Source organism: Chrysochloris asiatica, unplaced genomic scaffold, assembly GCF_000296735.1.
Source record: "Chrysochloris asiatica unplaced genomic scaffold, ChrAsi1.0 scaffold00027, whole genome shotgun sequence".
Classification (NCBI taxonomy): domain Eukaryota; kingdom Metazoa; phylum Chordata; class Mammalia; order Afrosoricida; family Chrysochloridae; genus Chrysochloris; species Chrysochloris asiatica.
Window position 1 is genome coordinate 18,095,485 of NW_006408545.1, and position 14,395 is coordinate 18,109,879.

At 39.1% G+C, this 14,395-nt stretch overlaps 1 protein-coding gene across 1 annotated transcript in view; it reads left to right on the forward strand.

The window, feature by feature from the left end:
* The window catches only part of AK9 (adenylate kinase 9), a 175,220-nt gene that overhangs the window by 36,609 nt on the left and 124,216 nt on the right, over positions 1 to 14,395 (forward strand). The window contains exons 7-9 of the mRNA XM_006839988.1: positions 1,920 to 2,048; positions 3,697 to 3,771; positions 8,434 to 8,532. Of these exons, the coding sequence (XP_006840051.1) occupies positions 1,920 to 2,048; positions 3,697 to 3,771; positions 8,434 to 8,532 (303 nt within the window). The remainder of the gene's footprint in view (positions 1 to 1,919; positions 2,049 to 3,696; positions 3,772 to 8,433; positions 8,533 to 14,395) is intronic.

Here is a 14,395-nt window from a genome sequence, read left to right on the forward strand (position 1 = left end):
TAACCATTTCCTTTTGGTACAATGACTCTGTGTATTCCTTCCATCTTTTCTTGATGCATTCTGCATCATTCAACAATTTGCCCAGAGAATCTTTCAATAACGAAAGTCGAGGCTTGAATTTTTTCTTCAGTTCACCCAGCTTGAGAAATGCTGACCGTGTTCTTCCCTTTTGGTTTTCTAACTCCAGGTCTTTGCACATTTCATTATAATATTTGACGTTGTCTTCTCAACCTGCCCTTTGAAATTTCTGTTCAGCTCTTTTACCTCCTCATTTCTTCCATTTGCTTTAGCATCTCTATGCTGAAGAGCAAGTTTCAAAGTCTCTTCTGACATCCTTTTTGGTCATTTCCTTTTTTCTTCTTAATGACTTTTGCTTTCTTTCTGTATGATGTTCTTGATGTCATTCTACAACTCTTCTGTTCTGAGTGTCTAATTCATCAAATCTGTACTTGAGATGATCTCTAAATTCATATGGGATATGTTCAAGATTATATTTAGACTCTTGTGGACTTGTAATTTTCTTCAGCTTCAGCCTGAACTTGCATATGAGCAATTAATTAATGGTCTGTTCCACAGTCTGCTCCTGGCCTTGTTTTGGCTTGTGATAAGGAGCTACTTCTCCATCTCGTCCCACAGATGTAGTCACTGATTTCTGTGTATTCCATTTGGTGAAGTTCATGTGTATAGTTGTCTTTTATGCTGTTTAAAAATGGTGTTTGCAATAAAGAAATTATTGGTCTTGCAACATTTTATCTTGAGGTCTCCAGCATCTTTTCTGTCACCAAGGCCATATTTTTTAACCTTTGCATTCCAATCACCAGTAATTATCAATACATCTTAATTTCATGTTTGATCAGTTTCAGACTGAAGAAGTTGGTAGAATTCTTCAATTTCATCATCACTGACTTTAGTGGTTGGTTTGTAATTATATAGTGGTTGTTGTTAAGTGCCATCGAGTCGGTTCTGACTCATAGCAACCTTGTTTAGGGTTTCTGAGGAGGTGTTGGTGAGTCTGAACTGCCAAACCTGTGGTTCAAACCAACCTTGAGGTCAAGTGCTTATCCTATGTGTTAACTGGTTTTCATTGTAGGCATATGGATATTAATATTAACTATCACAGTCCTTTTTGATGAAGAATGCGATACGATTGCTCTTTAATTTTTCATTTCTAGTATAGTAAATCATCTGATTGTCAGCTTCAAAATGGACAATACCAGTCCATTTCATCTCATTAATGCCTAGTATTCCATTTTATTTTTGACAACTTCCAGTTTTCCTAGAGTCATACTTTATACATTCCATGTTCCAATTATTAATGGATGCTTACAGCTGTTTCTCCTCATTTTGAGTTGTGCCCCAGTGGCAAATGAAGGTTCCCAAATGCTTTACTCCTTTCCTGTCATCCGGTTAACTCTAAGGAGGTAACTCTTTTCCAGTCGTATTTTGAGTGCCTTCCAACCTGCCAGGCTCATCTTCTGGCACTATATCTGACAATATTCTGATGCTCTTCATCAAGTTTCAATATTCAATATTCTGGTACTATTTGACAGTGTTCCACTACGATCATAAGGTTTTCAGTGGCTAAACATTCAGAAGTAGTCCACCTTTCTTTCTTCCTAATCTGTCTTAGATTGGAATCTCAGCTGAAAGCTGGCCACCATGGGTATTTAAAATACGGATGGCATAGGTTCCAGCAGCACATCAGCACACAAGTCACCACAGTACTACAGACTGACATGTGAGTGGTGTGAAGGTGCAGCGGGAATGTTCAAGCTCTCCTAAATCAAATCTTCAGTGTCTAATCTTCCACCTCCCCCACTTCTCACCCTCCAATGGTAGATGTAAGAAGGCATGGGTTTGGCTTGCCAATGAATAACCACTAATCTAATGATATTTGAATTGCTTTCCTTTCCATGTAGGCGTTTATTGCCGAGATGCAGATGGTGGCTGAAATTCTTCAACATCTAGTTCAGAGGCCTGAAGATTACTTGGAAAATATCGAAAACCTTATTAAACTTTATAAGGAACTGATACTCCATCCTATCGAAGTAAGAAAAACATGTATTTCTGAAAATGGGAAGTTGTTATTTGTGTTTTATCACTTGTTAAGTGCCTTTTTGCATCTCTATATATGAGTATTGTTGTTCTTGAGAAGATCTCTAAATTCAGGTAAGATATATTCAAGGTCATATTTTGGCTCTCATGGACTTGTTTTAATTTTCTTCAGCTTCTTCCTGTACTTGCATATGAGCAATTGGGGGTGTGTTCCACAGTCTTACTGTTGAGCTTTTCCACTGCCTCTTCCCATTATCCAGAATTCCAGAAGTGAAAAACATCCAGGCCCTACAGCAAAGCATAAATAAAAGTGATTGTCTTAGTGCTGGCAAAGCAAGAATTTCAAAGTAATAAACTTAGAGTTTAGATCTAGCTGACACTTGCTGTATTGGATGTTGTTGTTGTTGTTATTAACTGCCGTCGAGTCGTTTCCGACCCATAGCGACCCTGTACAGGGTTTCCGAGGCTGTAAATTTTTATGGGAGCAGAATGCCTCATCTTTCTCCCGCGGAACAGCTGGTAGTTTCGAACTGCTGGCCTTAAGGTTCACAGCCTGATTCGTAACCACTACGCTACCAGAGCTCCTTAATAGTAAAGGAATTGCCTTATGGTAATTCCAAGGTAATGATGTGCAATGGTGCACAAAAGTGATAGGCCTGAAATTTGACTTGGATTATGTGTCTCCTCAGTTGGGTAGCTAAGCTCCCTGAAACATTTTCTATTTGAAAGGACATTGCTTAAACTAAGTGGGAACTATGTCTGACTTCCTCTGGCTTCACAAGAGGGAAAGAGAATCCAACTCAAAATCAGCCCAAGACCAATTCCTATGAAGCAGAGGTCAGACATGCCCCCACCCTACAACCTTCTTTACCCTATTCTGACACCAACCATCCCTCCCACAGCACTCTGCTTCACACCTGGGTTTGAAAATCTATTGCCATGTAGTCCCTTGGCCTCTGCCCTAGTCTGTGGGCCTGGAGCCTACAACTGCTCTTGTCTCTTCCTGCCACCACCTCTGCCATCACCTTTGCTGTCACCACTTTTCTAGGTAGAGATATCACACTCCACTCATGTTCTTCCTTCCTGGAATCTTCCATTCCTGCTTCTGAGATGGCTCCTTTTAAACCTAGTTGGAAGGAAAAGCTAACCAATCCCAGTCTTAGAGTCATGAAGACCTTATTTGCATGTTCCCACCCAATCACTTGGTGGAAATTAAGAAAACATTGGACAGAAAAGCCATATCAAGTAAATTCAAGGTTTTTTTTGGATTTATAGAGACATTTAGACTTCAGTGTAGAGAATAAATGAGAAAACAGAAGGGAAATGAAAATCATGGTACAAAGAGTAGTTCTGGATTTTGTAATGTTTTTGTTATTAAGTGCCAGCAAGTCGGTTCCAACTCATAACAACCTTATATGGGGTTCTTAAGGAGCAGCTGGTGAGTTTGAACTGTCGACTTGGTGGTTAGGCGGCAAGTGCTTATCCTACAGCCTCACACCAAGACTACTGAAAATTATTTGCATTATACCATGTAAAAAGCAAGGGATTTAACTAAAGATTTCTTCATAATGTGTTAAGATTCTGATCTTGTATTTCATTTTCCCTGTGATCCTGTATTTTTAAGATTTCTGTTATCCACAGGAAATGATGGCTGAACACAATTCCCAGTATCTCATTGAGCTGGATGGAAATAAACCACCAGAGGAGCTTTTTCTGGTGGGTACAGTTATTGGGGGAAATATCTCACAGTTTGAAAAAAATTTTTAATTGTTGACTACATTGTACTTATAATAATTATTAGAAATAGATTTACATTTATAAACCAACTTGTTTCTGAAAAATTTATTTTGACACACCATTTTGATGTTTTATTTATTTATATTTAAATCCATACTTAATTTGAATTTGAAGTCTATATTTGGTAAAAGAAAAAAAAAAAATCTTCAAAGAAAAGTTAAAACAAAGACCAGTCAATAAGCCCATGAAAAGATGCTCAGCATCGTTAGGCATTGTTGTTAGTTATTGTCAAGTTAGTTCTAACTCATGTGACCCCCTGTGTGCAGAGCAGAATGGCTCTGTAGGGGTTTTAAGACTGTGACCTTTAAGGAACAGCTCACAAGGCCTGTCACCCACAGTGCCTCTAGGGAGGTTTGAACCACCAGCCTTTCTACTAGTAATCCAGCACCTAACAATTGGCACCACCAGGGACTCATTAGTCATTAACCAAAACCAAAACCTCACTGATGTTAAGTAGATTTAACTCATACGACCCTGTAGGACAGAGTAGAATTGCTTCAGAGGGTTTCCAAGGCAAGGAAGCAGACTGCCTCATAGTTTTCTTGTGTAACAGCTAGTGGATTTGAACTGCCAACCTTTCCATTAGCATTTAACCCACTGCACCTCCAGGGCTCTGGTGTTATACCATCACTAAAATCAAATAAATAAATAAACCCACTGCCACTCATAGGGATCCAATAGGAGATCCATAGGGTTTCTGAAACTGTAAATCTTTTAGGGAGCAAACAGCCTCACCTATGTCCCACAGAACAGCAGATAGGTTTGAACTGCTGACCTTGTGGCTAGTAGTTCAGTGCCTAATCCACAGATCCACCAAACTGATTAGTCATTGTTGTTAAGTGCCAGGGAGTCAGTTTCAAGTCACAATGACCCTGTATAGTGTTTCTGAGGAGCGACTGGTGGGTTTGAACCTTGCAGTTAGCAATCCAGAGCTGATCCTACAGCACCATTGGGAAATACAAATCCAACCCATAACATCCTTGGAAGTGAGGGTTTTGGAATTCTGGCTCTTCCCTTTCCCTTGGACACGTCATCAGGAAAGACCAGTCATTAAATTGATATTATGTTTGATAAAGGAGAGGATCCATAAAAGCAAAGGAAGCCCTCAATGAGATGAACTACCACAATTAGAAAACCAGTGGACTCAGGTATACCAGCAACCAAGAAGATGGCAAAGGACCAAGCACCCTTTGTTGTTTTGCACTGTTTTTTATGTAAAGTCCTCAGGAGTAGGAGTCAACTCAGCAGCAGCTAACAACAGGGTGATTGAAAAAAACAGACAGTTCCAAGTGTTGGTGAGGAATGTAAAATGTGTAGCCACTTTGGATATCAGTTTATTGTTGTTGTGTTATTAAGTCAGTTCCAACTCAAAGCGACCCTGTATAGGGTTTCTGAGGAGGGACTGGTGGGCTGGAACTGTTGAACTTGTGGTTAGTAGTCCAGTGCTTATCCTACAGCGCCAAAACAGGACTCTGTGGAGATTAGTTTGACAGGTCCTTAACGATTAAACATAGAGTCACCTCATGACTCAGCAATTCCACTCCACGTTTTATACCCAATAAAAATCAAAATATATGCTCACACAGAAATTTGTACATGAATATTCATAGCACAATAGTCAAAATTAAAAACAACCTAAATATCCATCAAGTGATTTTTCTATTGCTGAACCGTATTTTGGTTCAGCAATAGAAAAATGAAGTACTGACACATGCTACAACATGAATAGACTTTGGACACATTATGCAAAGTGGAAGAAGTGAGCCACAAAAAACCACATAGTGTATGAGTACATGTATGTGGAATGTCCGAAACAGGCATTTGTTGTTGTTGTTGTTGTTAAGTGCTGTCGAGTCAGTGTCAAGTCGTAGCAACTCTGTATAGGGTTTCCATGGTGTGTCTGGTGGGTTTGAACCTCCAGCCTTGCAGTTAATAATCCATTGTTTATCTTACAGCACCATACCAAATATGAATATTAGAAAGATACAGTATTATTTTAACTGTAAAAAAAAGCAAATGGCAATGTGGTAAAAATATTTTTCATCTTTAATTATTGGAGCACAGTGATTCCATATGATAAACAATGGACTGTGAACCACCAAGACCAGCCCACCAGCTGCTCCACAGGAGAAAGATGAGGCTTTCTGCTCCTGCGACGACTCACAGCCTCAGAAACCCTATATAGTGTCACTATGAGTCACAAGTGTCTCCAGGGCACTTAACAACAACTATCCTTAATTATTAACAACAATCAAAACAAAAAATACTGTGATATTTTATTAGGAAAGGGCAAGGGCCTCATTAGAAAAAATGAGCAAAAGGCAATTTACAAAGAAATGGTCACTAAATATTTTTTAAATGGCGATAATCTAAGTAAGAGTAAGGATTTCTGGTGTGGCGCCGCCAGTTAATGCGGTAAACTGCAACATCGGTTTGGGCTGTTAAGGCCTGCAGTTCCAACTCACCAGCTGCTCCTTGGAAACCCTGTACAGGGTCACTATGAGTCAGATCCCGACTCGATGGCACTTAGTAACAACAGCAATTTAAGTAAATGTAAATTTAAACAACAAAACATTTCTTGGCAGATTAAATGAATGTATCCAATGGGTTTGGAAGTTTCTGGAAATGGACACTCTTCATCCTGAAAAGTGGTATGACTCCTTTTTAACTGAGTCATTTTTAACTGAGTCACAACCAACTCAATGACACTTAACAACAAACTGTCTGTACTCTTTGTAGGAATCTTGGTGTGGCACTGTAGGATAGATACTAGACCACAAGGTTGGTCGAACTGCAAGGCTCGTGGTTCAAACCCACCAGCTGCCCCTTGGAAACCCTATACAGGTCACTATGAGTCGGAGCCAACCCAACGGCATGTAACAACAGCAACAACTCTTTGTATAGCGCTCCACTGCTAACTAAAATGTCATTGGTTTGACCCCACCAGGTGCTCTATGGGAGAAAAATGTAACAGTCTGCTTCTGTAAAGGTTCACAGCCTTGGAAGCCCTACTCTGGCCTCGAAGGTTGCTATGAGTTGGAATTGACTCAGTGACAATGGGGTATATACTCTTTGTCCAAAGAGTTCCAGATTCTAGTAATTTATTCTAAGGAAATACAGAGATATAAATATTTTTTTGTTCAAAATGTTTATAATCAGAAAGAAGGAAAACTTTTTAGAAAGATAATTTTTTCCTGTGTGAGTTTTAAAAATAATATGCTTTTTTACTAAAATGCAAACGTGATTTTTCCCTTTATAGTAACAACACTAAATTCATCATTTAAATATAGCTCATTTGGCAAATCCTCATTTCAAATGTAAGGAAGTACAGATGCAGGGTTGTTGGTTTTTTTCCCAAAATGGAGAAAAAATTTTTCATTTTTTTCTCATTTAAAAAGTTATATACCTCATTGGTTAAAAATAACCAGAAAATACAAAAATGCAGTAAGTATCTCTAGAATACCTAGTGGGTGTCCTGCATAATGATAGGGTTTAGGGATACAAATGGGAAGGTGTCCCTCCCCTCATGTAGTAGCTAACATAGTCCTCCCAAAGTTTTATATGCTTTCCTCATTCCCTCCTCTCCCCACCCCAGATTCTTCCACATAGTGTCCTAACAGCACAGCTCTTAAGATTCAAGAACAAAAAGAGACCCTGTTTAACCCCAGTGTTGGTCCTGTTTGAATCATGAGTCCATCTCTGAGTCATTCACTGGCCAGGGAGATGAGAGACTATTATCAGGCAGTCTGGGAGCACAGGAGCACTAGAAGATGGGAGGTGGGTGGGAGAGCGCAAAAGCATATCTCAGGTAGGGCACCACTGAGCAACTTCTGTTAGCATGGTAAACACAGAGATATAGGAGGGACTGAAGGAATACTTACCACTCCTGCCCCACCCCCAAGTCCAAAAGGGTGCCAGGCATTCTGAGACTGGGGAAAAGATGGGGCAAGGTATTTCTGCTGACATGTGACTGTGGGCACTATCATCTATTTATCTTGAAACTGGGGTGGGGGTGAGGACACAATTTAGAGATTGCCCATAGGCCCTCATTACTCTCCCTATGCTCCTGAGAGAATGCCAGGATTGGGATTTGCAGCCCCACCAAAATTGAAGCCATTTTCCAAAGAAAGTATCGGTGCTGTTTCCAAAAGACAATAAAGATGCTAGATTAAGCAAAAGTGGTACGTAATCGTCCACCTCACATAACTGAGTCTCGAAGAGTTTTCTGATTTTTTGAGAATGCCCTGTATGTGGGCAGATGCTAAGAGACAATAACCACAAGCACTTAAGTGAGGAGAGAACTGTGATTAAATCACCGTGGCAAATGCACTAACAATGAGGTGTTTGTTCCCTACGGAGTTTCAACTGTAGTTGTTTTAATACCAGGATATAGCAGAGTGGACAAGTTCTTAGTTTCAGTCATTGTAAAATAAAGATGTTGTATCTGCTTGTCTCTTGTAACTCCATTTCTTTACCTGAATTTTATAATCAATGAAAAAGATACATAATGTACTGCACTTTTCTAGAATGCTTGAAATATTCAAATATTGTTGCTCTTATACATTGCTTCTTTAAACGTAGATGGTGATGGAGCGACTTAAATATTTGAACCTGAGACGAGCAGCTGTTTTAACTAAACTTCAGAGTGCAGAGGAAGAAATTAATGATGTAATGGAAAATGTAAGTTAATTGGCTGGCAGTCTACTTTTTCATTATATAGTGTGACCTTCATTTGTATCTTTTCAAAATTTAAAAGGAGTTTCTGAATACTTTTTATAAAAATGAGTTTGAGAATCCCCACTATAGTATTTGGACCACTAAAGGAGGCTGACTGGTTAGGATTGATTGATGTAGAAGTTCCTCTGAGTTTGAAAGGACTTTAAATGGATGGCTTTTAAAGAATCAATATAATGAGAATGCTTCAAATAATGATTCCCAGTGCTGAATGTGTAGTAGGGTCATTTAGGAAGCTTTTTACATACTCCCAGGTGACAAAGGGCTCTGTCATTAATTAAAAGGAACAAATCAAAACTTTCCTAGAAGGCTCTATGCAGCCAGAGATGAGAATAGTTGGTTTAAAGGATAAGAGAGGCACAAATACCTCAATGTGGACGTATTCCTGGGTGAAGCATCCATAACACCTGGTAAATTGGGAGAAAATGTAGGTGTGTGGGGGTCTTGAATTCTAGCTCTCCGGCACCAGATCTGTGACTCTTCTTCACCTTGTATAAAGGTGAAGAACTCACCCAGTGATAAAAAGGGATAATAACCCTTACCGGGAAGGGTTGTTGTAAGGATTCAATAAGAGGGTTTCTTTTTTAAGCAAATCTTCTACAAAAGAACTCTTTAAAATATTCAAGAGCAAAGATATCACTAAGGTGCACCTAACCCAAGTAATGGTATTTTCAATTGTCTCATATACATGCAAAAGTTGGATAATAAATAAGGAAACACATAGAAGAATCAGTGCATTTGGCTTATGGTGTTGGGCTAGAACATTGAAAGTACCAAGAACTGCCAAAATAACAAACAAATCTGTCTTAGAAGAAGTACAGCCAGAATGCTCCAAAGCCAAGATGGCAATACTTCGTCACTCGTTCTTTAACTACGTTATAAGGAGGGAATAGTCCCTAGAGAAGGACATCATGCTCGGTAAAGTGGAGGGTCAACAAAAAAGGGGAAGACCCCCAACAAGATAGATTGACACAGTGGCAGCACCAATAGACTCAAACATAACAATAGTGAGGATGGTCCAGGACTGAACAATGTTTCATCCTGTTGTGCATAGGGTTGCTATGGAAAGGAACTGACTTGATGGCATATAGCAACAACAATTTTTCTTAGCTTTTATTGTGAATTGAGTGAAGGTTTACAGATAAGATCATCAGCTTTACAGTCAACAAATCATACACTTTGTTTCATTTCAATGATTTTAATCCCTTCCATGAAACAACAGTTATCCTACTTCCTCCCTGTGGTACCAATTCCCATTCTGCCCACATATTTATCCCTTCTCAAATGTGTCCTTAGGTAAATGTTGCCCCTTTGATTTTGAATGATTGACCATTCCATTGTGAACATACCTCACTACTATTGTTGTCCCCCTGAGATGCCTATCTTCTGGTTGGCTGAAAATTGGGCTACGAGGGTGAGTTCCTTTCCAGACCTGAAAGGTGGTCAAGGGGCATAGTCTCAGGTTCCTCCAATCACTTTCTGACTAGTAAGTGGCCCGTCTTTTTTTTTTTAATAATTTTAAGTTTTGTTCCACATTTTCTCCCACTTTATTTGTCATCTTCTAATGTGATACATTTCAGAGCAGTTGGTAGTGATAGCCAGGTACCATCTAGTTCTTCTGGTCTCAGAGTCACACAAACTGAAGTGCTTCCTCAGAAGGTTGGAAATAGAAATACTGCATGGCCTAGCAATCCCTCTATGTGGTATACAGCCACAAGAAATAAGAGTCAGCACACAAGTCAGTACATGCACACTGATGTTCACTGCAGCACTATTCACAATAGCGAAAAATGGAGACAGCCTAGATGCCTACCAATGGAAGAATGGATAAACAAATTTTGGCACTTACATACAAGGGAATACTGTGCAACGGTGAATAATAATGATGAATCTGAAACACTGCATAACATGGATGTACCAGGAGTACATTATGCTGAATGAAACTAGTCAATCACAAAAGGACAAATATTGTAAGAGACCACTATTATAAAACTCAAGAAAAGATTTTCATGTTAAAAGAAACATTCTTTGATGGTTACCAGGGGTGGAAGGGAAGGGAGAGTAATTCACTGGCTAGAGGGTGATGGGCAGGAAAATATGCAAGACGAGAGTGATTAGTAGAAGAATGATGAAGACAGGTGAAAACACAGGTAGGTACTCAGGGCTAAAGGGGATAGAGGTGAAACGTGTTATATATAAAACTTTGGAACAACAGTGTTCTGTGGGAAGACACATGGACAGGTACACAGTTTGAATATGTCCAGGAGGAAGAGTGAAAGTATAGTAAAAAATATATAAGGGTTTGAAACATGATATTTGTACATAGGCATTTTACATTTACTGCAAACACACCTATGAATGTGTATACAGAGGACAAAATGATGTACGCTTCTTAGATAGTATCAAACAGCTTAAGGCAATGAGTTGCTGGATCTGGAGGCTAGGACCATAGTCTCAGGGGAACCATGGTCAATTTTGGTATAACATAGTCCAAATTTGGTATAACATAGTCCACAAAGACGGTGTTCTACATCCTGCTTTGTTGAGTAGCGACTGGGATCTTAAAAGCTCATGAATGACTATATAAGCCACAACTATTGGTCTCTGCAGGATAATGCGCTGGACCACAAGGTCAGTTTGAGCCACAGTCAGTAGTTCAAACTCACCAGCCACTCCTTGGAAACCCTGTACAGGATCACTATGAGTTGGAACCAGCTCAATGGCACTTAAAAACATTAGTCTCTCCATGTGGGGAAGAAAGAAGAGTGATGAGAAGTGACAATGTTTGGAATCAATTAGTCCAATGGACTATGTAAATGTCAGTCTGCATGACTCTGAGATGGTACCTGGCTAATACTACCACTGCTCTGAAAGGGAACACATTAGAGGGTCCTGGATAAAGTGGGAGAAAAGTTAAGAAGAAAACTCAAAGTCAGTAAAAAATAATGAAAGACCAGACTTACTGGTTAGACAGAGACTGATAGAACCCTTTGTCACTCTTCAGGTCTGGAACTGAACTCACTTCCTTTGGCTCAATTTTCAGCCAATAATAGACAGGTCTATAAGGGGAATAATAACACTAGTGAGATCCACACAACTGGTGTGATGCTATAGGAAAGGCACCAGATTGCTGACCACAAGGTTAGAGATCCAAACTCACCAGCCACTACTTGGAAACCCTATACAGTGTCACTATGAGTCAGAACTGACTCGATGGCACTTAACAACAACATCAATCTCTCCATGTGGAGAAGAAAGAAGAGTGATGAGAATTGATGATGTTTGGAATCAATTAGTCCAATGGAACATGTGAATATTAGTCTGCATGACTGAGACCACAAGAACTAGATGGTGCCTGGCTACCACTACCAACAGCTCTTTAAAGGGATCACATTAGAAGGTCCCAGATAGAGTGGGTGAAAATGTGGAACAGAATTCAAAATTATGAAAAAAAGACTGGGTTTATTGGTCAGAAAGAGACCAAAGGAACCCGAGACTATGACCCTTGACCACCCTTCAGGTCTGGAAAGGAACTCACCCTCCCAGCCCATTTTTCAGCCAAGCAGTAGATAGGCATAAAGGGGGACAAGAACAGTAGTAAGGTATGCTCACCATAGAATGGTCAGTCATCCAAAATCAAAGGGGCAACATTTACCTAAGGACAAAGTGGAGAGGTAATAGGAAAGTGGGTTGGATAGATATGGGAGCCACGTGGAAGAAGTGAGGTGACTTGTTGCTTGGAAGAGATTGCAATCATTCAGGTGAAACAAAGTGTATGGTATGTTGAATGTGAAACTGATCATCTTGTCTGTAAACCTTCACTCAACTGCCAATTAAAAACTTTAAATATATATTGATTTTTCCATTCTTTTCTGTGGAATAGTTTGAATAGAATTGGTGTAAGCTCCTCTATGAATATTTTGTAGAATTCATCAGTAAATCACCTGGCCTGGATTTTTTTGTTGTTGGAAATTTTTAATGACCTCATCAATTTCTTCTTTTGTTATGTTGTTGTTGAGTGTTGTCGAATCATTTCCGACCCACAGAGACCCTGTATAGGGTTTCCAAGGAGCAACTGGTGAGCTTGAACCACCAACCTTGCAATTCAAATGGCTTTGCAGTCTGGCACATTAACCCACATCACCATACCCGGACTCCTCTTTTGCCTGTTCAAGTTTGTTTTTGTTTTTGTTTTGAAGTTTTTATTGTGCATTGAGTGAAAGTTTACAGGGCAGATCATCAGTTTTACATTTAACAAATCATATCCTTTGTTTCATTACAATGATTATAATCCCCTCCATGTACTATTAGTTAACAGTATTTCTCTCTATTCATTTTAGCTCTTATTAAAAAAAAAACAAAACACTCAAGCATATATAATAATTTAAACCACCAAAAGGCACATTCTGAAAGCCTGCTTCCTGGCCACCAGCTCTCAGTCCCTCTCTTTCCATGAATCTAGAGTCCTCAGCTACTCCCTCTCTGCAGGTCTCCATCTCCGCATCCATCTTTGATGTTGCTGCTTCACCTGCTAGGGTCCCATATTCCTCTTGCGCTCTTCTCCCTTGATGATCAAGTTTTTTTAAATTTTACTTCAGTGTTAGTTTAGATAGGTCGTATGTTTCTAGAAATTTTTCCATGTCCTCCAGACTTTCAAATTTGTTGGAGTACACTGCTTCATATGTTGTTATTGTTGTTGTTAAGGGCCATCGAATCGGTTCCAACCCATAGCAACCCAGTATAGGGTTTCTGAGGGACAGCTGGTGATCTTGAACTGCCGACCTTACCGTTCAAACGGCTTTGCAGTCTGGCGCTTTAACCCACAGCACCACAATTCTTCATATAGTACTCTGTTATTATCCTTTTTATTTATGTTGGTTCTGTTGTAACATCACCCATATCATTTCTTATTTGTGTTTTTTGTATCCTTCATTTGGTTTGTCAATTTTATTATTCCTTTCCAAGAACTAACTTCATGTGTTGTTGATTTTTTTTTCTATTGTTTTTTGGTTTCTGTTTCATTTGTTTATGCACTAATCTTTATTATTTATTTTCTTAATTGGAATTAGACTTTTCTTTGCTACTCTTTTTCTAATTGTTGGAGATGCTGTGCTAATGTGTTGATTTTGATCCTTTCTTCTTTTAGAATGTGTACATGGTTATAAATTGACATTTAAGCTCTGATTTTGCTGAGTCCTGGTGTGGTGCTGAGGGTTAATGTGCTGGACTGCAAGGTCAGTTTGAACTACAAGTTCAGTAGCTCAAGCTTACTAGCCACTCCTTGGAAACCCAATACAGGGGTCACTATGTGTCGGAACTGACTCACTAGCACTTAACAACAACAAAGTTTTTGTATATTGTATTTTCATTCTAATTTGATTCAAGGAATTTTTTATTTCATTTTTTATTTGTTCTATTACCCAGTAGTTTTTAAGCAGGTGCTGTTAAGTTTCTATGTATTTTTTTTTCACCTCCTTTTATTCATTTCTAATTTTATAGCATTGTGATCTGAAAAGGTGCTTTTTAAATTTCTTTTTTAAATGTTTTTACATTTATTGATTGAGACTTGCTTTGTGGCCTAACATGTATGATCTATGCTGGAGACTACTCCCTGTGCACTGGAAATGAATGTGTACTGTGCTGCTGTTGAGTGCTTTGTATATCTATACACCTGTGAGGTCAAGTGGGTTGATTGTGTTGCTTAGTTCTTCTGTGTCTTGGATGAGTTTCTTTCTAGTTATTCTTCCTTTCATCAAAAGTTGTTGTTGTTGTTGTTGTTGTTGTTGTTGTTGTCAGGTGCCATCGAGTC